The sequence below is a fragment of the Bos taurus genome, chromosome 5, assembly GCF_002263795.3.
Source record: "Bos taurus isolate L1 Dominette 01449 registration number 42190680 breed Hereford chromosome 5, ARS-UCD2.0, whole genome shotgun sequence".
Taxonomy (NCBI): Eukaryota; Metazoa; Chordata; class Mammalia; order Artiodactyla; family Bovidae; genus Bos; species Bos taurus.
In genome coordinates, this window is record NC_037332.1 from 99942464 (window position 1) to 99964352 (window position 21889).

General features: G+C 38.3%; 2 protein-coding genes across 6 annotated transcripts in view; both read left to right on the plus strand.

Annotated features, from left to right (window-relative positions):
• The first annotated feature begins 4949 nt into the window (after positions 1-4949).
• CLEC12A (C-type lectin domain family 12 member A) lies at positions 4950-20767 on the plus strand. 4 transcript variants are annotated; one of them, XR_009494394.1, is made up of 8 exons: positions 5075-5161; positions 9058-9218; positions 10103-10201; positions 10898-11065; positions 12472-12629; positions 14684-14787; positions 17185-18968; positions 19682-20767. XR_009494394.1 is itself a non-coding variant. In XM_024991540.2 (7 exons), exons 2-7 carry the CDS (start codon positions 9062-9064, stop codon positions 17357-17359), a joined length of 861 nt encoding a protein of 286 aa, XP_024847308.1. In that variant the 5' UTR covers positions 5075-5161; positions 9058-9061; the 3' UTR covers positions 17360-20767.
• Positions 17701-21889, plus strand: part of LOC785168 (uncharacterized) — a 38233-nt gene continuing 34044 nt past the window's right edge. For both annotated transcript variants that reach the window (XM_024992648.2, XM_059887074.1), the window contains exon 1: positions 17701-17788. The gene's annotated coding sequence lies outside the window, so the exon portion shown is untranslated. The remainder of the gene's footprint in view (positions 17789-21889) is intronic.

Sequence of the window (21889 nt, forward strand, 5' to 3'; positions counted from 1 at the left end):
TAGCAGCAGTAGCAATCCTATAAGGAACTCTGGAGCTAAGCTGGTCCTTCAAATTTGCATCTCTGGAAGCCAGAAGGCTGAATCTTTATACCCCACACCTGTTACCTTGTCCATTCATTTGATGTAGGCTGTCCCTGAGAAGGGTGACTCACTTTGGCAGACAGCAATTCCCAGAAAAAGACTCAGCATAGAACTCAGTTGCTAACCTTCTCAGTAGCTTGGGAAGTACATCAGTCCTGATGGGAGAATCTTGGTAGCAAACCAGAGTACTTGCTGTACTCACTGCTTGATTTGCTTGATTAGTATGTGACTTTCCTTTACCAGCCCCTCCAGTGTCCTATCCAGTCTCTTTTCTTGATGAAACTCACAAAAAATTAGTGGGACAAACTACACTCCCAATCGTTGCAGCCTGTCCTGAAACGGCAACTAATATTCATCACCTTCCTATCCCACTACAATTCTAGTTCCATGACCCTTGACAACACCTTGAACTAGACCAGACATTTCACCTGGTAGGGTGACCAAGGTACTCATCACTAAGGGGTTTAAGCCCCTGTATATAATACCCCATTTCTACTGAACTTACCTATTTTCTGTCAAAACTTAACAGGGGACTATCAAGAGATATCTAGTGGATCGGCTTGGAGTCAAATACATGCTTCACTTCCAGCCTTAGGCAACAGCCCTACATTCTCCTGATAACCAGGATTAATGAGTCCTGTTAGGACTGTGACTCATTTTCTTTCCTGCTGGGCTCCTGGCATAAGAAATCCAGAGGAGCAGACATAGCTTAAAATTTAATGAGATTCTCACCGTGTTGCCTGAGTTTGCACTCAGGAAACCAGAGCTTCTGACAGATCCTAAAATGGTGAGGACATAAGCACAAATTCCCCTTTTACTAGCATAATCATGCATTTCAGAAAAGGAAATAATCAGACCTTTCAGAAAATACTAGTCTCTGGCTCTGAACCTATACTAATTCCAGGAGACCCATAACATCATTGTGACCCACCAGACAGAGTAGGAGCTTAGGGAGGTTAGGTGATCAGTGGAGTTTCAGTTTAGGTCCATCTCACTGTGGGCCCAGTGTTTCCCCAAAATCTATTCTGTGGTTATTTCCATTTCCAGAATGTACAATTGGAATAGATTGGCTGGCAGAATTCCCCCTTACCAGGCATTTGGTCCTGTCCAAAACATCCATAAGACCCATACTGAAAGGTCTTTGATACTTGGTCATACTGAAAGGTCTTTGATACCTGGTCATATTTGGTCTTGTCTAAAACCATTTCTTTCAGTCCAGTGTTTCTCATGATGTACTCTGACTATAAGTTAAATAAACAGGGTGACAATATACAGCCTTGACGTACTCCTTTTCCTATTTGGAACCAGTCTGTTGTTCCATGTCCAGTTCTAACTGTTGCTTCCTGACCTGTATACAGGTTTCTCAAGAGGCAGGTCAGGTGGTCTGGTATTCCCATCTCTTTCAGAATTTTCCACAGTTTATTGTGATGCACACAGTCAAAGGCTTTGGCATAGTCAATAAAGCAGAAATCGATGTTTTTCTGGAACTCTCTCGCTTTTTTGATGATCCAGAGAATGTTGGCAATTTGATCTCTGGTTCCTCTGCCTTTTCTAAAACCAGCTTGAACATCTGGAAGTTCACGGTTCACGTATTGCTGAAGCCTGGCTTAGAGAATTTTGAGCATTACTTTACAAGCATGTGAGATGAGTGCAATTGTGTGGTAGTTTGAGCATTCTTTGGCATAGCCTTTGGGATTGGAATGAAAACTGACCTTTTCCAGTCCTGTGGCCACTGCTGAGTTTTCCAAATTTGCTGGCATATTGAGTGCAGCACTTTCACAGCATCATCTTTCAGGATTTGGAATAGCTCAACTGGAATTCTATCACCTCCACTAGCTTTGTTTGTAGTGATGCTTTCTAAGGCCCATTTGACTTCACATTCCAGGATGTCTGGCTCTAGGTCAGTGATCACACCATTGCGATTATCTGGGTCGTGAAGATCTTTTTTGTCCAGTTCTTGTGTTTATTCTTGCCATCTCTTCTTAATATCTTCTGCTTCTGTTAGGTCCATACCATTTCTGTCCTTTATCGAGCCCATCTTTGCATGAAATATTCCTTTGGTATCCCTGATTTTCTTGAAGAGGTCTCTAGTCTTTCCCATTCTGTTGTTTTCCTCTATTTGTTTGCATTGATCCCTGAGGAAGGCTTTCTTATCTCTTCTTGCTATTCTTTGGAACTCTGCATTCAGATGTTTATATCTTTCCTTTTCTCCTTTGCTTTTCACTTCTCTTCTTTTCACAGCTATTTGTAAGGCCTCCCCAGACAGCCATTTGGCTTTTTTGCATTTCTTTTCCATGGGGATGGTCTTGATCCCTGTCTCCTGTACAATGTCACGAACCTCATTCCATAGTTCATCAGGCACTCTATCTATCAGATCTAGGCCCTTAAATCTATTTCTCACTTCCACTGTATAATCATAAGGGATTTGATTTAGGTCATACCTGAATGGTCTAGTGGTTTTCCCTACTTTCTTCAATTTCAGAAATATCAATAGTCTAGTGGTTTTCCCTACTTTCTTCAATTTCAGAAATATCAATAACCTCAGATATGCAGATGACACCACCCTTATGGCAGAAAGTGAAGAGGAACTCAAAGCCTCTTGATGAAAGTGAAAGTGGAGAGTGAAAAAGTTGGCTTAAAGCTCAACATTCAGAAAACGAAGATCATGGCATCCAGTCCCCTCACTTCATGGGAAATAGATAGGGAAACAGTGGAAACAGTGTCAGACTTTATTTTTCCGGGCTCCAAAATCACTGCAGATGGTGACTGCAGCCATGAAATTAAAAGACGCTTACTCCTTGGAAGGAAAGTTATGACCAACCTAGATAGCATATTCAAAAGCAGAGACATTACTTTGCCAACAAAGGTTCGTCTAGTCAAGGCTATGGTTTTTCCTGTGGTCATGTATGGATGTGAGAGTTGGACTGTGAAGAAGGCTGAGTACCGAAGAATTGATGCTTTTCAACTGTGGTGTTGGAGAAGACCCTTGAGAGTCCCTTGGACTGCAAGGAGGTCCGGCCAGTCCATTCTGAAGGAGATCAGCCCTGGGATTTCTTTGGAAGGAATGATGCTGGAGCTGAAACTCCAGTACTTTGGCCACCTCATGCGAAGAGTTGACTCATTGGAAAAGACTCTCATGCTGGAGGGATTGGGGGCAGGAAGAGAAGGGGACGACAGAGGATGAGATGGCTGGATGGCATCACTGACTTGATGGACATGAGTCTCAGTGAACTCTGGGAGTTGGTGTTGGACAGGGAGGCCTGGCGTGCTGCGATTCATGGGGTCGCAAAGAGTCGGACATGACTGAGTGACTGATTTGATCTGATCTGATCTGAAAACCATTTGGCATGAACAAAATATGTTCATGGGCTTTTTGAGTAGCTCAGCTGGTAAAGAATCCATTTGCAGTGCAAGAGACCTCAGTTCCATTCCTGGGTCCAGAAGTTCCTCTGGAGAAGAGATAGTCTATCCACTCCAGTATTCATGGGCTTTCCTGGTAAAGGATCCACCCACAATATGGGAGACCTGGGTTTGATCCCTGGGTTAGGAAGATCCCCTGGAGGAGGGCATGGAAACCCACTCCAGTGTTCTTGTCTGGAGACTCCCCAAGGACAAAGGAGCCTGGTGCACTACACATGGGGTCACAAAGAGTTGGACATGACTAAGCACAGCACAGCACAAATATGGTCATGGACATTTCGGATAGGAGGAAAATGTCAAGAAACTTTTTGCATGGACCAGATGTCTCATGGACCTTTTGGCAAGGATCCAATGTGTGCTAATCTCCTGACCTGCAAAGCTATTTCTGGGACTTTCGGTATACTGACCCTAGCCATCAATATGCATACTCCCTGGTATGGTTTTCTTCTAGATCCCTTAGTATATTTTTTGTTTTTAGAGAAACTAGGTGTTCCTTGGCCCTTTTAGGCTATCCTGTACCTGTGTATCAGGGTGTAGAGGTGAGGCTTTCCTTTTAAAAAAAAATTATTTATCTATTTGTATGGGCTCTCAGTCACCTGACATGGGATCTTCATTATATCATGCAGGATCTTTCCTGGCAGTGCATGGACTATCTAGTTATGGCATGTGGGCTTCTCTCTAGTTGTGGTGCATGGCTCCAGAGCATGCAGGTTCAGTAGTTGTGGTGCATGGGCTTAACTGTTCTGCAGCATGTGGAATGGGTGGCTCAATGGTAAAGAATCCACCTGCAATACAGGAGACGCAGGTTAGAGCCCCTGGAGGAAGAAATGGCAATCCACTTCAATATTCCTGCCTGGAAAATTCCCATGGACAGAGGAGCTTGGCAGGCTACAGTTTGTGGGGTTGCAAAAGAGTCAGACATGACTTTGGCAACCAAACGAATGTGGGATTTTAGTTCTCCAACCAGGTATTGAACCCATGTCCCCTGTGTTGGAAGGTGGATTCTGAACCACTGGACTACCAGGGAAGTCCTGGGGTGGGGCTTTGCTCTCCCTCTCTCTGTGCATGTGTGATCTCCCAGCTAAGCAAATCTCTCTATCAAGACCTCTGCCAAGACACATACAGAATATCTATGCCAAGTCACTGCTGTACACTAGTGAGAGTTTGAGGGCCGTGTCCTTTCTGTTATTTTTTTTCCTTGAGAGATTTTCTCCAAGAAACTCCATGTTATATTTGCACCATGTTAATTTGTGCCCCTTTGCACAATACTAATAATACCCAAACACAATTTTAAAAAACACTTTCTGTGGTCCGTAGATTCAGAGAAATGAGAAAGGGAAGAGACAAGAGGAAGAAAAATGCTCTCTGTTCTTCTCTGAGGTCACGTATAGCAGCTCATTTCCGGAGCTGTGAGTGACTGGTACTGTGGATTTAAAAAACAGAAGTTTAAAGATATGTTTAAACTTTGGCTTATAAACAGAGATCGAAATCACAGCTGTTTATTATCCAACTCTATTACTTTGTCCTCTCCTTTTTCCCAGTTTGTTGGGCTTTCTTTGCATAACATCAATGTCTGAAGAAGTTACTTATGCAGATCTAAAATTCCAGGACTCCAGTCAGACAGAAAATATCCAGAAGTTTGACAAATTTGAGAAAGAAGGTAAGATTTTGAGCTATAGATGTGTTGTAAGGTGGTCAGGGTGTACAAAGTGGCAGAAGCGTTAAGAGTAGGTTCCGCTTGGATGTTAGTGAATTGGCAATGATTTCTCTATTTGAATTTTTAATTAAGCATCTTAATTTTATCCAAACTACCAAAAATGTCCATACAAAATGACTGTAAAGTTTTTTTAAGGCAATGATCAAGGTACTGGACACTTAATCTTTTACAAATTTTCTGGGTTTTTTTTTTTTTTTTCATATCATAATCAAGATAATTATGATAGGATAATATTTTCATATGACTGGATTGTGAAACATTTTTCCCCCATGAAAGGAAACTATGGAACAATGAACATGTGCTGTCCAAGAAAGTCAAGGCTTTGTACCTTCTTTTTCTAAATAAATGCTAGTGTGTATGTGTGTGTGTTTGGGGCACAAGATACCAGAGAGACAGAGAGAGAGACAGAGAGGAACTTTAGAGGATTTCATTTGAATTTTTTTTTTTTACCAAACTGAGCCTATATTAATCTCTAAAATTGTTTCTACTTCTTTTGGAGATCTTTTCCCAATTTAGTAAAATAATAGAAGGGGTTAAATTAAATGAAAGGATACATCAAGTATTAAAGGAAGAAAAGAGATAAAGAAATATCAGAAGAGACACATTCAAATCCATCCTGTGCCAGGAAGTTTGATATTTTTTAATCCTAATTTATTTATGAGATAAATGGACTACTTGTGTTTACTTCCTATACTGTAATTTCCATCTTATTCACAATTATGTATTTCTCCAATTGTATGTAGCTTCTACCTCCTGGCTTTTTGTCTTTTGGATGAAATCTGTCCCAGAATATGCAAACTTAAAATCAGTGTGCATAAATTAAACAATAGATATGGATAACATGAAAAGTTGGCAGAAGCAGTGAAATTAGGAGACAGAACCAATAGAAAAATTCTCATATAGTCTTTAAGTGTTCTCCCTCTCCCCAAAATGTAGCATTCTTTGAAGTTCTAACTTTATTGTGAACAGCATTTTCATTGTTGAATCTTGGGTCCATTTATCATTAGCATTGTAAATCCTGAGAAGGGATAACACCTTAATTCTGTGGCCTTTTCCTCTAATACAAACTTTTTTTTTTTAAGGACAGGAAGTTAAGGATTTTACAATACTTTCTGCCAACTTCCTTGTTGGTATTTCTCCTTTTATATGGTTTGAGAGGAATGGAACATATCATGAACTTAATATACCATAATTGCTCTTAACATATCTCATCACATTCTATCTCATTTTCTGTCCTACTAATTGTCCTTATTCTAAATTTCCACTTCAGAAATTCTTTGACTCCAAAAAAATCTTGAATCCATGTCTTGTTGGCTTTCTCAATTTTGTCTAATTTTCTCATTATTCAGCTTAAAGTTTATACTGTATAATATAAACTTTGTATTATTTAACATCTATCCCTTAGTCTCATATGCTCCCTCCCTGTGCTTTTTCCTTGAAAAATTCCAGTTCTTAAATATCTACCCACTTTGTGCCCTATCTGAGCAGCTGAACATTGCCACATAAAAACGCACAAACTCTCAAACCCAGCTTACTCTCATTTGCCAATATATTTATATGTGTGTTCAGTATTGTCCAACTTTGTAGCCTCTGTGCAACTCTATGGGCTGTAACCCACCAGGCTCCTCTGTTCATGGGATTTTCCCAGGTAAGAAGAGTGGAGTGGGTTGCCATTTCCTTCTCCAGGGAATCTTCCTGACCCAGGAGTTGAACCCATATCTCCTGTGTCTCCTGCATTGCAAGCAGATTCTTTATCGCTAACCCACTGGGGATGTCCATTTCATTTGACAAGCTTTGCTTCTATTTCATTCTATCCCTTTTCTTTCTACTACAAAAATTTCTATTCTGCTTTATTTTGACTCATACTCTCTGTTTCACTTCTAGATGATATTTACAATATCCTGTTTCACTCATCAAAAACCAAATCTTTTCATTTGGTTCTAAATTTCAATCCAAGTATCCTTCTCAAACACATTTCTTCAACAATTTTCAACTTTCTCTCTTGCTTTATTATTCTCTCTCCTTCCTTTAGTTCATTACCCCTTTCTGGTACAGCGACATACTTTTTGGTGGCCATGGTGGTTTAGTCACTAAGCTGTCTCCAACTCTTTGCAACCCCTGAACTGTAGCCCACCTGGCTCCTCTGTCCATGGGATTGTCCAGACAAGAGTACTGGAGTGGGTTGCCATATACTACCCCTATTTTAACAAAAAATAATCCTCACTTGACCACTTAAGTCTCTCCATTTTCCCTCCATTTCTTCATCTCCTTCCACAACTCAACTTGTTGAACCCATTGTCTTTGGTCACAGACTCCTAGTTATCCCTCTCTCTCTTCTCATCTAACTCTACTAGGTTTCTGCTCTCAGTGTTCCATGCGGATTATCCTTGTTTCAGTCATGGATGACCTCATCCCTGACCCATTGTGACAGTCACATCTCTGCTCTAATCTGTCTCCTGACTTCTCCTTTGACCACTTCTAATATCATTTCTCTTGGAAACAGTGTCAGGCTTTATTTTGGGGGGCTCCAAAATCACTGCAGATGGTGACTGCAGCCATGAAATTAAAAGATGCTTACTCCTTGGAAGGAAAGTTATGACCAACCTAGACAGTATATTCAAAAGCAGAGACATTACTTTGCCAACAAAGGTCCGTCTAGTCAAGGCTATGGTTTTTCCAATGGTCATGTATGGATGTGAGAGTTGGACTGTGAAGAAAGCTGAGTGCTGAAGAACTGATGCTTTTGAACTGTGGTGTTGGAGAAGACTCTTGAGAGTCCCTTGGACTGCAAGGAGATCCAACCAGTCCAATCTAAAGGAGATCAGTCCTGGGTGTTCTTTGGAAGGAATGATGCTACAGCTGAAACTCCAGTACTTTGGCCATCTCATGCGAAGAGTTGACTCATTGGAAAAGACTCTGATGCTGGGAGGGATTGGGGGTAGGAGGAGAAGGGGACGACAGAGGATGAGATGGCTGGATAGCATCACCGACTCAATGGACATGAGTTTGAGTGAACTCCGGGAGTTGGTGATGGACAGGGAAGCCTGGCATGCTGCGATTCATGGGGTCACAAAGAGTCGGACACGACTGGGCAACTGAACTGAACTGAACATCATTTCTCACCTTGGCCACAATTCTTTAGCCACTCTGAATCTTTTCTGTTTTTTTCAAACAGGTAAAACTTTTCTCCAAATTAGAGTCTTTGAATTAGGTGTCCTTGCTATCTGCAATTTCTTTGCACTGATTTTTCGTTCCCAGTGGCCATAAGTTCTGAACTAAATGCTCTTTATAATATAGCTCAGTTTCAAACCTATGCATACCATTTAACAGTTAGAGATATCTCTCAGCTCTCTCATAATTAAAATTTGTCTCCTGTGAAAGCAGGGGCTGGTATGTCTTGCTCACTTTTGTATTGTTAGTATCCAGACTACTGTCCAGTGTACAGATATATTCAATAACTATTGATTAACTGAATATATAAATAAATTAGAAAATGCATGTAAAAATAATAGCACTTGAAGTCATGTTTCTGACCTTAGAAATGATCTTGACTATGTAATCCTTTCACTGTTAACTATTGTCCAAGGTCTAAAAACATTGTTTCACATTTCATTTTCAATTCTCTCTCTATTTCACAGTATCATGGTATCACCAACTGTGATATGAAGGACATAGGTACAGTATAGTAAGTATAGTAAGGTTATGTTATCTCTGAATTATATTTTCAAGAAATATCTAGTATCCATTTATACAAGTAATGATTATTGAAATCACATAGTAATTTAATAGCAATTAATTTATAATATAAAGTTTATAATTTCTTGAGTTTTTTTTAATAGGGAAATGATCTTTTCAACAAATGTTCACAGTTCAACAAAAAAGAAATATTCAATCAAAGTTTGCTGCTCAAAGCATGAAAAAATTCTGAGGAAACTATTCAGTCTGGCTAAGAACTGGCTGATGGGAGAACACCCAGGACATTACAGGGACACTTTCTCATGTATGTTCCACAGCCAAACTCTCAGTATTTTCTGGGGAAAACATAGACAAAGGAAATTATTTTCTCTGATACCCCACATTTGTCAACTCAAGGAAGGAATGCTTAAATTGACCTTGCTGTTAGCCGCTTGCTGCTCAGTTTCCCCAATTTTGTACAGACAAGATATATCTTTTTCAGATTAATTGGTCTTCTCACTTCTTTTTCTTTCTCTTTTTCATAGATTTACTATTTATTTTTATTGGAGTGAAATTGCTTCCACTGTGGTGTTAGTTTCAGGTGTAAAGCAAAGTGAATCAGAAATACATGTACATATGGTCCTTTTTTGGATTTCCTTTCCCCTTTGTTGTTGTTTAGTCACTCAGTCATGTCTGACTCTTTTTTGACCCCGTGGACTGTAGCCACCAGGCTCCTCTGACCATGGTATTTCCCAGGCAAGTATACTGGAGTGGGCTGCCATTTCCTTCTCCAGGGGATTGTCTCAACCCAGGGATTGAATCATGACTCCTCACGCATCTCCTGCTCGGCAGGCAGAGTTTTTACCATTTGGCCACCTGGGAAGCCCTTTCTTTCCCCTTTAGGTCAGTAGCTTCTCACTTGTTTTTCAGCCCCATTTTTGCTTCTGTTTCTTGAATCAGCCTATCAATCCCAAGCTTCTGCTTTGAAAACCAGTTTGCATGCAAAACAATTAACAAAATGTTTTTTGACTTCTTCTTGACTTACTTGGTCTTTAAAAAGTTATTTTTAAATGCCTTTGAGTTTCTAGCAAAGCACATTCCTTTACCACAGACCTATGAGGAAAGAAATAAAGACAACATAAATGAACACATGAATCGAATTAAAATGTACACCGTTCTAAGTGTCTTTACTAATTTTGCTTCCCACAGACCCACCTGTTCCTTCCCACGTATGGCGTCAAGGAGCCTTGGCTCTGACTCTTCTGTGCCTTCTGCTGCTGATTGGCCTGGGCGTCTTTGGAGCCATATGTATGTATTCCCTATGTTTTTACTGCCAGGGAAAACACTTAGAAGTGAGTTTTGCTCTTTAAATCGAAGCCTTGGAATAGGTGATATGTCCACAAAGGGACTTAAAACTAGGCAGTTATAACACAGTACTTACTCTCTTTCTAAAATTTTACAATTAAAAATTTTTTAAATGTAAAATTTTATTTTTAATTGGAGGATACTTGTTTTACAATATTATGTTGGTTTCTGCTATACAACAGGGTGAATCAGCTATATGTATGCATGTATCCCCTCCGTCTTGAACCTCCCTTCCAATGCCTCATCCCTCCCCTCTAGGTTAGCACAGAGCATCGGTTGAGTTCCCCATGTTATATATAGCACTTATATGTAAATACCTGTTTATTTTACACATGGGAATGTATATGTTTCAATGCTACTCTCTCAATTCATCCCACCCTTTCCTTCCCCAGCTGTGCCCACAAGTCTGTTCTCTATATCTGCGCCTCTATTCTTGTCCTCTAAATAGGATCATATGTATTCAGTCTCTTTCCCTTACTTCTGTGAAATAACTGCTTCCCTAAACATTTAATATTCTTAATTCAGCAGAAAGGAGATGATGGTTGTACTGAGCGACTGCAGTTTTTTTTTTTTTTTTTATCATTTCTCTTTTTTTTAAATGTGACATTCACATATCGGATTTAAAAACTTTGAAGACAGGCATGGAAAAATTGAATAAGCTACAAAATTTCAAAGAAGAACTTCAAAGAAATATGTCTCTACAACTCATGCAGAACACAAATAGTTCCCAGAAAATCAGGAACCTTTCTATCAAACTTGAAGAAATAGCCACCAAATTATGTCGTGAGTTATATACAAAAAACAAAGGTAATCCATTATTTCTTTCTGAATTATTTATTAGACAATGAACTAAACCTTGGAGTCACTTGATCACTTCACCAAAAGCTAGCAGCCTTTCCCAGGAAACTATTATTTGGAAGAAAGAATTAAATGTGGGTGATTGAAGACCCACTGATGTTTCTGTGCAGTTAGAAGAAAAACAGAAAAATAACTATAATTCCCAAATTATCAGGAGATGATACTTACTAAATAAGATGGTCTGCAGTTTCTATAATCTGACATGTACCACTACTATTTTGGGCACTGAAGTCAATAGAATATAGAGAGGAAAGGATAGATCATCTCTTTAATTTATTTTCCTGTGGGGTTCAGTGGCAAAGAATCCACCTGCAATGCAGGAAGTGTGAATTCCATCCCTGGGTAGCGAAGATCCCCTGAAGAGAAAATGGCAACCCACTCCAGCATTCTTGTGGGGAAAATTCCATGGACAGAAGAGCCTGGCAGGCTACAGTCCATGGGGCTGCAAAAAGTCAGACACAGCTGAACATGCATAAGGCACATCTGAGCACTATATGATTTTTGGCTACACTGAGTCTTTGCTGCTGTGTGCAGTCTTTCTCTAGTTGTGACAAACAGGGGCTAGACTCTAGTTGTGGTGCATAGGCTTCTCACTGCAGTGGCTTCTTATTGTGGAGCCTGGGCTTCAGTAGTTGGTGCACGGGCTTAGCTGCTCCATGGCATATGGAATCTTCCAGGATCAGGAATTGAACCCATGTCTCCAGCATTTGAAGTTGGATTCTTAAACATTGGACCACCAGGGAAATCAGATCACCTCTTTATGTTTTTTAAAAAGAAGAGCAATAGAAGATATATCACCTTTTTATAGATGACCTTGTTCCTAAATGTCACTCAATGTTTGATAAGAGTTAATAGAAAAAAAAAATTCAAGTTTAGTCTTACCTTTGGAATTGGGAGGCATTAGTCTTTTAATATCTCTAGCAGTTTCTATAGTTATTATAACTAAAACATATTGTCATCTTAAGAAGTCTCCCGAATATTCAAAAAGTCAAAGAGCTGGAAATGCTCTAGTTGGAAAAGGCAGTATGTCTTGTGATTGGCCTTTATTGCCATGTAGAAATACACAAAATGACAAAGTGAAAGAAGAAGATTAATTAGTTGCTAATCAGGGCTCCTGAGACTGGAAAATAGACTGAAATCCAAGTGTTTAATTTCAAATGTGTTCAAATTATGTTTCGGACACATTGTGGTTGTATATGGGAGCCTGGAATACAAGATTTATTTTCTTCACTTTTGGTGTTAGAAGAAGAAAGACAAGTAAATATGCTTTATTTTTTTAAACTGAGAGGACAATGGGAATAATAAGAATTATGAAGATATCTACACAACCAAACGAAAGTATGCTCTTCTTCCAGAGCACAAATGTAAACCTTGTCCAGAGGAGTGGATGTGGCATGATGACAAATGCTACCTTCTACATGCCTACCAACGTCAGGAAACGTGGCAAAAGAGTGATGAGATTTGTTCTGGCTACAATGCCAGCCTGTTGACGATTAAAAGCAAAAGTGTGTTGGTAAGATCACATGGATCTCTGCCTGTAAGGGAAGAAGTCACTTTCCCCAACATAGAATAGAGGGGGAAGACATGTTGGGGAAGATTTGTATTAGTCCAGACATGAATCTGGCTTATTTTAGTTGGGGTATGAGGTGAACGGAACTTAGTATACTCATATCACGATACCGAGTCAAGACAGGCCATGTGAAACTTTAGCTTAGCACCTTAGCATCAGTGGATTCTCAGAGGCTGATGGGCAGATGGTAGATGTGGAGTCCCCAGAATTTTTAGGTCTGTGAATATTTCCAAACTAGAACTTTAGAATCAATTCTCAGGACATAGGTTTGAGCATTTATCTAAAAACAGAAGATTTGTAATTATTTCTGAGTTTTACCAATTCTGTAAAATCACACAGAAGGAGGTTCACCGTTTCCACCCTTTTGCATTTGCATTTTTTTAACTAAGAGGAAAAGGCTACATATACTAGAATAATGATGCTTTCGAACTGTGGTGTTGAAGACTTGAGAGTCACTTGGACTGCAAGGTGATCCAACAAGTCAAACCTCGAGGAAACCAACCCTGAATATTCATTGGAAGGATTGATGCTGAGGTGGAAGCTCCAATACTTTGGCCACCTGATGCAAAGAGCCGACTCATTAGAAAAGACCCTGATGCTGGGAAAGATTGAAGGCAGGAGAAGAAGGGAAAGACAGGATGAGATGGTTGGATGGCATCACCTACTTGATGGACATGAGTTTAAACAAACTCTGGGAGATAGCAAAGGACAGGAAGGCCTGGTGTGCTGCAGTCCATGGGATCACAAAGAGTCAGATGTGACTGAGCAACTGAACAAAAGAATTAAAATTAGGTGGAAAACGGGAATCCCCTGGAGGTCCAGTAGTTTAAAGACTTGGCTCCTTCACTGCTATGGTCCCAGGTTCAATCCTTGGTTGGGGAACTAAGATTCCACAAGTTGTGTGGCACATCAGGGCCAAATAAGTAAATAAAAGAGAGATGGCAAAGGCAAGTGCCAAGCAGATATATTGCACTGAGTTCCTGGGTCCCAGGAAAAGGGAATTCTCTGAAAGATTTCGTTATTTATTTATCTTATTTTTTTCTAATATTTAAATTATATCTCTATATTTTGGAGAATATAAAGAATCCCATGGAAAGAGGAGTCTGGTGGGCTATAGTTCATGGGGTCTCAAAGAGCTGGACACAACTGAGCGACTAACACACACACACACACACACACACACATTTTGGACTTCCCTGGTGGCTCAGCAGTAAAGACTCCACCTGCCAATGCAGATGTGGGTTTGACCCCTGGGTGGAAAAGATCCCCCAGAGTAGGAAATGGCAATCCACTCCTGTATTCATTCTTGCCTGGAGAACTCCATGGACAGAGGAACCTGGTGGGCTATAGTCTGTGGAGTCGCAAAAGTGTAGGGCATTACTTAGCAACTAAACAATAACAACAACAACAACTCTCTGGAGTTTACTTATTCATTGGCATTTGTGGTTTTTCAGATAGTAATCCCATATTTATTTTAAAACAAAAATATATTTTTTTCAAAAGTCTCAGCTTCCTTACTGTCAGAATTCTTTTTCTTCTTTATAAAAGGCAGCAAATCAATCTAGTTTCTGCCTAGTCTTATTATTTTCAAATGATCCATTCGTAGTTATTTGCTTACCAAATGACTGGCATATAAGAAAAGAAAAAAAAAAAAAAACTATTACTTTGGCTACATATCTCTGAACTGGATTTGAATTCTAGTCTATAACCATTCTCCTCTGACCTTATTACATTTTTCTCATACTCATGTTTCTCTTAACTTGGGTTTTTTGACGATGAACCATCTCTTCACCCCCAAATAATAACTGAGATATAAATGTTGAAAGACATCTCTCAGTAAGGGGCACTCTGTCTCAGTTTTTTTTTAATGGCATAGAAAATAGTAGAAAAGTGTCAAAGATGTCACCTTGACATAGTAATTTGTAAGAAATTACACTGTGAGGTAATTTACAGAAAAGGGAGACAATGATTTTAAAAGCCACCTTTGTTTCCTATAGGAATTTATAAAATCTCTGAAGTTAAATAACTATTGGTTGAGATTATCTCCCAGGAAAGATAACACAAAATACGGAAACTTGGATACAATTTTCCCCCTCAACTGGTAAGTCTTTATTCTTGTTGAATTTTAATAGCTGGTTTCAGTAAAGGTGAATTTTCTCAGGGACACTGTAGCTTCTACTGAAATTGTATCCTCAAAGAACCCTTTCCATCAGACTTCTATGATATGTTTAATAATGAGAAAATTATTGCAAAGGGCTTCCCATTATCTTGACAACTACAAGCCAAATAAGGAAGGATTTCTGTGAATAATGCTTTTATCTAAGAAAACTATAGAGGCCAACACAATTCACTGGACTTGAATATGTACTTAAAATTGTGCAATGCTAGGATTCTAAAACAAGTGAAAGAGGATGCACAGACAAATTAATTCAACAGATGAAAAGAATAAAATGTGTAAATGCTTCAGTAATAATACTCAGAATAACAAAAAATAGATTTTATCTTTGAAATTTATGTTATAACTGAAATTTGAAGTGGACATTTTTGAATAAAAAATTTAGAGATTGACTAGAAGAGCACTTCTGGTAAAGAGAATAAACTGAACATGGGCATGATATAAAAAAATATTTTGTTGCACAACATAGTAAGAAATTGGTTATAAATATGCCAGTATAAATGGACTCATATGTTGTATTTGTTCTGCTTATAATGGGGTGGGGTCAAGGCGTATATAAAAAGAATGCCAAAATTCATTTGTGTTTTATAATTCCTTAAATTTAGGAAGCAGGCAGGATTCAACTAAAGAAAGAAACAACAGCCTCAAACTGCTAGATGTTGTTTAGTTGCTAAGTTGTGTCTGACTCTTTGTGACCCCATGGACCGTAGTCTGCCAGGCTCCTGGATTTCCCAGGCAAGGATACTGGAGTGGGTTCCCATGCACTACTCCAGGGGATTTTCCCAACTCAGGCATTGAACCCAGGTCACCTGCATGGCAGGTGGATTCTTTATCACTGAGCCATCGGGGAAGCCCACTGGATACCCTTACAATCTCACAATTTTGTACAGATTTGTTTGTTGAGGACACATGAAACTGGAGTGAGCTCCATACATATGTGCTGGGGTGCTGACACTCTGAATCTAAACCCCGAGATTCCTCCATATACATGACGTTGGGCAAGGCAGCAAATAGAATCTTTGGTTGTGTTTTGATTATTGTTTTGTTGTGTCCTGCTTGTTTTTTTCCATCAGATAGAAATAGTGTGGTAGGAATATGGGTCATAAAGATACTGCAGCTCCATCTTTGTCAGTCTGCAATAATAGCACAGAACAGGGGATATGCTTAGTTGCTCAGTCCTGTCCAACTCTTTGTGATCCCATGGACTATAGCCCGCCAGGCTCCTCCACCCATGGGAATTCTTCAGGCAAGAATACTGGACTGGGTTGCCATGCCCTCCTCTGAACAGGGGATACGATTTGCACAAAGGAGAGAAAGATGTATATTCTAAAGGTCTCATTTGGAGTGAAATTCTAGAAGTAAATATAGTGTGAGCATAAAGGGACAGTATAGATGTAATCTTGTTTCAAAAGCTAGAGTTTCCTTGTGTTTATTTGTAATTATTGCTAATGGGAAAGTAAACTATAATGGGATGGAAAATGCAGTGGCTATTTCAAATCACAAGAAATAATATAGAAATAGAAATATATCCTAGTATATGTATATAATACACTTTTATATGTATCATGTACATATAATATATGTAATTTTTTTTTAATCTTTGATGTTATTTTGGGATTTGTTCCTGGAAATGAGCTAGGATTAATATAATCTGTGTTATGCTACTTCAAATAGAAAATTAAAGTTATTTGAGGAACTTATTTATTAATAATCGTTAGTTATTAATCCAAGTGGTGATGCTACATTTTTTTCCCGAAGATAATGTATTCAGTTTACAAGTTTGTCTTTGATCTCTAGTCTCTCAACAGTCATCTTGTGTTAGGACCTGGCAGTCATTCAGGGCTTCATCATAAAATTTCTGGAAAATGGCTGAGGGAAATGTCACTTGGAGATGATGCTGAGCTTAAGGTATCACAGATGAGGTTAATTTCTGATTTTGGTGATTATGAAAAATATTTGAGGAGGACAGCCTCAAAATTTATTACTTGTCCAGTTTTCCTGAAGAATCTAATGGAATTGCATTACTTTATTCATACTAGTTGCTGTGGAAGGGAGGTGCTAGGTCTGGAAGAAAAGGACAACAAATACTCCAGCTGTGAGAAACTAGGAAAGCCTGAGAGAAATCAGGCAGTGTGTGGCATTGCACATTTGTCCATAAAAATAAGTAACATGGACACTTGCCATTCTAAATAATAATTAAAATTCATTTTAGACAACACAGACCATAGGAGAAGTGATATGTTGGAAAAGTGATTTTTTTTTTCTGGGACTGTGTTTCAAATGTTTGACTTGCCAAGTGTAATTCTTTATTTTCTCTTTCAGGTTTACAAGAAATACAAGTGTCATAAATGATCAGATGTATTGTGGATATGTATATTATGCAACCTTTTATTATATTAAGTGCACTGAAACTAAAAATATTATATGTGAGAAGCTTGCCCAACCAGTGAAGACTGAGAGTATACTAATGAGTGAAATATTGGATGGAAGAAAATAGTTAGTGCAATTATTTTGTTCCAAGTATTATCTTGCACTTAAAGGACACTTTGGGGACCATACATCTTATTGACCACATCTATAGAATAAAGATACAGTACGACTACATTTCTGCCTCCCTCCTAACAATTTACATTTTCAAACTTTCTTCTTTTTCTTCATTTGCTGAGTGAATGGAGCCTAACGTCATAGTTATATTTTATGTTTCATTCACTCAATCCAGATACTGCTGAACATAAATACAGTATTTTGGGTGAGAATACAGAAAACCGATGGAGGAAATGGCAACCCACGCCAGTATTCTTGCCTGGATAATTCCACTGGACAGAGGAGCCTGATGGGCTGCAGTCCATGAGGTCACAAAAAGTCAGACACCACTGAGCACACACAGAAAACAGAAACTAATTTTTCTTGCTTCTCCAGAAATAAGGTAAATATAAACTTTACAGAAAATCAATGAAAATGAAATCTTGGAATATACAAAGAAGATAATACCATCATGACCAATTAGGACAATACAGGTTGATTTACTTACTTTTGAGGAAAAAACATAAAAGAGAGAATACAGTGCCATTTCAATAGATATAGAAAAAATGTTAGATAAAGTTCAACACCAAATCTCTTAAAAAACTAGAAGCAGAAGATATCTCTAATCTGATAAAGAATGTTAACATTAAAAAAAAAAAAAAACTAACAAAAGCAGCAACAGAAACCCCTAAGCTTAACATATTTCTAGTAAAAGAGTGAAAGTTTTTCTTCTGAATCCTGGAAGAATATAGAAATTATCGGTTATTTTATTCAACAACTTCTACTGTCTATTGGAGGGCCTGAAAGTGAAATAAAGCAAGAAAGAGATTAAAAATATTAAAAAAGAGACAGAAATAAGATTTTATTTGTAGATCATTTAATTATTTACATAGACCAATATAATTTATAAACTATTAATTTAGCAAGCTCAGTGATAAATTATATATAGTATATTCCCAATTCATGCACATCATCATAATTCTATATATTAGCAATAAGTAGTGCAAAATAAAATTTACAAAAGCAATACCATTAATAATAGCATCCAAAAACATAGTAATAATAAAGATTAAAATGTGGAAAATCTCTATATGTAAATATTATATGCAGTGTGATCCTAATACCTCACCTAAAGTTACACTTCCTTCTAAAGATCTGTAAATCCAGCAACTAGTAATAACAGCATAGCAAGGGCCAGGACTCCACTGTCATGCCTTAAAGAAAACTATAAGCTGTTTGCTGCCAAATTAGCTAATATATACCCATTTCACAATGGAAAGAGCTTTGACAGGAATAGATGCATATTTGGGTATGGAATTCTTGTCCTGTCCATAGGGTTCATCCAGAACCAATATCCACAAACTGGAATAGGACCTTACATAACATCATGTCTGATGCTCTCTAGCATTCAGGTAAGGGAATGGAGGATTGACCATGGGATCCACTAGTTACATAAAAACAGAATCAACACACAGCTTCAAGTCAGACAGAGCAATGGAAGGCTAAAGGTCCATTGAAAGCACAGTTGGAGATCCATCTCAAGAGTTAATACTACAACATGATGCCATCTTCCAAGTTGTAATGTATCCTTTAAACCAATAACCTTTATATGGTACTGTGTCTTCAACAGATAGAATACATGGGTCTGGAAACCAAAGGGAGAGGCAGGAGTGACCCTTCTTACCATCATTTCCAGTAACTAACTTGGGAGATGCATGCCTTCTGTCAGAGTAACTCTGGGTTTAAGAAAATCTTGTCTGTAAAGAACAAAAGCTTCCACCGAGGAGCACAACATCTCTTTAGATGAATCGGGATGAGCTATTTACTCTGTCCAACAGAAGACGGGGCTGTTTTTACACCAGAGGGGAACAGAAAGAAAGACATTTGGCATCCAGTTATGCCATTTGAGGACATATTTATAATCCATCCTCTATTTTGATGGTATAAAGGCAAATTCTGCAGTTTCAGCTTGAGAATGGTATGATGGGTTCAAACCCCTGGTAGGCGAAGGTGACTAAGATCAGCAGATGTGTGGAGAGTGAGAAGAGTAGCCAAGTCCCTTTGCTGTTCACCTGAAACTATCATAACATTGTTAATCAGCTATACTCCAATATAAAATAAATAGTTGAAAATTTTTCTTTAAAAATAGGAGAGAGAGAGACAATGAGTGTCAGTTGTGACTCTGAGCTCAGCTGCAGGGTCGGGAGCTAGAATTAATGCCACACACCTTCCACTTACAATTTATTCCAAGAGAAGAGACATACCTTTAACCTCAACTTGGTTCATTTCCATGAAGAAATACATCTAGGCTGAAGAAAGTTAAATTGTACTGGACCCTATGACATGATGTACAGATTTCTCTTCAGGACTGAAGGGCTTATTCTCCTAGCTGCTGGGAGAGCTATCAGCATCCAGCTATCAAGTGTGAGCCCTTGCCTCTGTTGAAGGGAATGAACTCAGTCAAGGTTATATTCCCTTCCCAGAACAGCTCGTTTCTGCGATGTGGAGATGTGAAGGCCTTGATGCCTTGGCCTAACCGGGGAAAACTCAGAAGCTCTATTCCAGCCTCAGAGCTCCAACTTCCCTCTCTCCAATTCTGCTTTCTTCTGTTTTTTTCCACAAGTGGACACACCAAGGATGTCCCTGATAAACCTCCATCATACTAATCTTGACTTCAGAATCTGCTTCCCTGGAAATCAAGACTGTAGGGGTTGCTGACAAAATTAAAGAAAACCTCAATAAGTGGAGAGATAACTACATACTTGGATTAGAAAAGTTCATATTTGGGGGATGTCAACTTTCCTAAATTTGCCTCTAGATTCAATACAATCCCTGAATTTTTCAGAGGGATTTTTAAAAAGTGATGTGCTAATAGTAAGATTAATACAGAAATGCATAAGATTTAGAATAGCCAACATAATATTAAAAAAGAAGAATATTTGCAGAAATTACAGTCTTCAATAACAAGACTTACTCTAAAGCCACAATAATAAAAATAGTTTTGACTTGATACCAGGATAGGTATACATCCACAAGCCCAGATCAAGAGTCCAAGAAGAGAGGATATAGAATGAGGTGGTCAGAAAGTAAAAACTTCCAGTTATACCATATAGTTATTGTCCTGAGGATCTAATGTACAACACAATGACTATAGTTAATACTGCTATGTGGTACAATTGAAAGTTGTTAATGGAGCAAATTCCAAGAGTTCTCCTCACAAGCAATTGTTTTCCTTTTTTCGTATCTATATGATATGATGGATAACTAAATTTACTGCACTAATCATTTCATAATATATGTGAGTCAAATCATTATACTGTATACCTTAAGCTTCCACAATGCCATGTGTCAATTATATCCTAATAAAATTGGGGGAAAAAGAGTTTTGTTTGTTTGGTATCTTCAGCAAGACTGATATACGTCTTTCTGTTTCTTTCTTTTCTTTTTTTTTTTTTTTACATTCTAATAGTTATGTAGGGGTGTCCCTTGCTGGCTATCTTTTCTTGTGCTTATTTGACATTTGTACAACTTCTCTGATAGTGTCAGTGTCAATCTTTGGCCTATTTTGTAATACTTTATTTTTAGTGTTGAGAGTTCCTGTTGAGAGATATAGTCTGAATATCAGACATATTATATCAATTACGTGAATGGCAAATATTTTTTCCCTAGTGTTTGATTTGTGGAAGTTCTTCATTTTCATTGTCTAGCTTTTTATTTATTTTGTTATTTTTGGATCATGTTTTTGCTGTTATGGGCTTCCCTGGTGGCTCAGATGGTAAAGAATCTGCCTGCATTGCAGGAGACCTGTGTTTGACCCCTGGGTTGGGAAGATCCCCTGGAGAAGGGAATGGCAATCCACTCCAGTATTCTTGCCTAGAGAATTCCAGGGACAGAGGAGCCGGGTGGGCTACAGTTCATGGACTCACAAAGAGTCAGACATGACTGAACAACCACACTTTCAATTCACTTTGTTGTTGTAGCTAGAAAATATTTTTTGCCCCCAAATTGTAAAGATTTCTCCTTTATGTTGTTTTTGAAGTTTCATCATTTCAGATTTTACCTTTAAGTCTGTGGCCTATTGTGAGATTTTGTTGTGGGGCTGTTTTTTTTTTTGTTGTTGTTAGCTATTTTCTATGGTGCAAAGCATGGATAAAAATTCATTTTTTTCCCATAGTGATAGCCAGCTTTAGAAATTAACATGCTGTCTTCACTGAATCACCTTCGTATCTTAGTGAAAATAATCAGTCGACCACATACATAACAATCTATTTTGGACTTCAGTATTTTTCACTGAATTATTTATTTGACAAAAACATCACACTGTCTTACATATGCTAGTTTTTTTAAGTCAGGTAGAGATTAAGTTTTCCAACTTGTCTTTTTCAATATGTTTTTCATTATGTTTCAATACATTTGCCTATTCATCATCGGTGCTGTAGAATGTCAATCAGGCCAAATTAGTTGATAGATGTGCTCAGGTATACTATATACTGTCAAATTAATG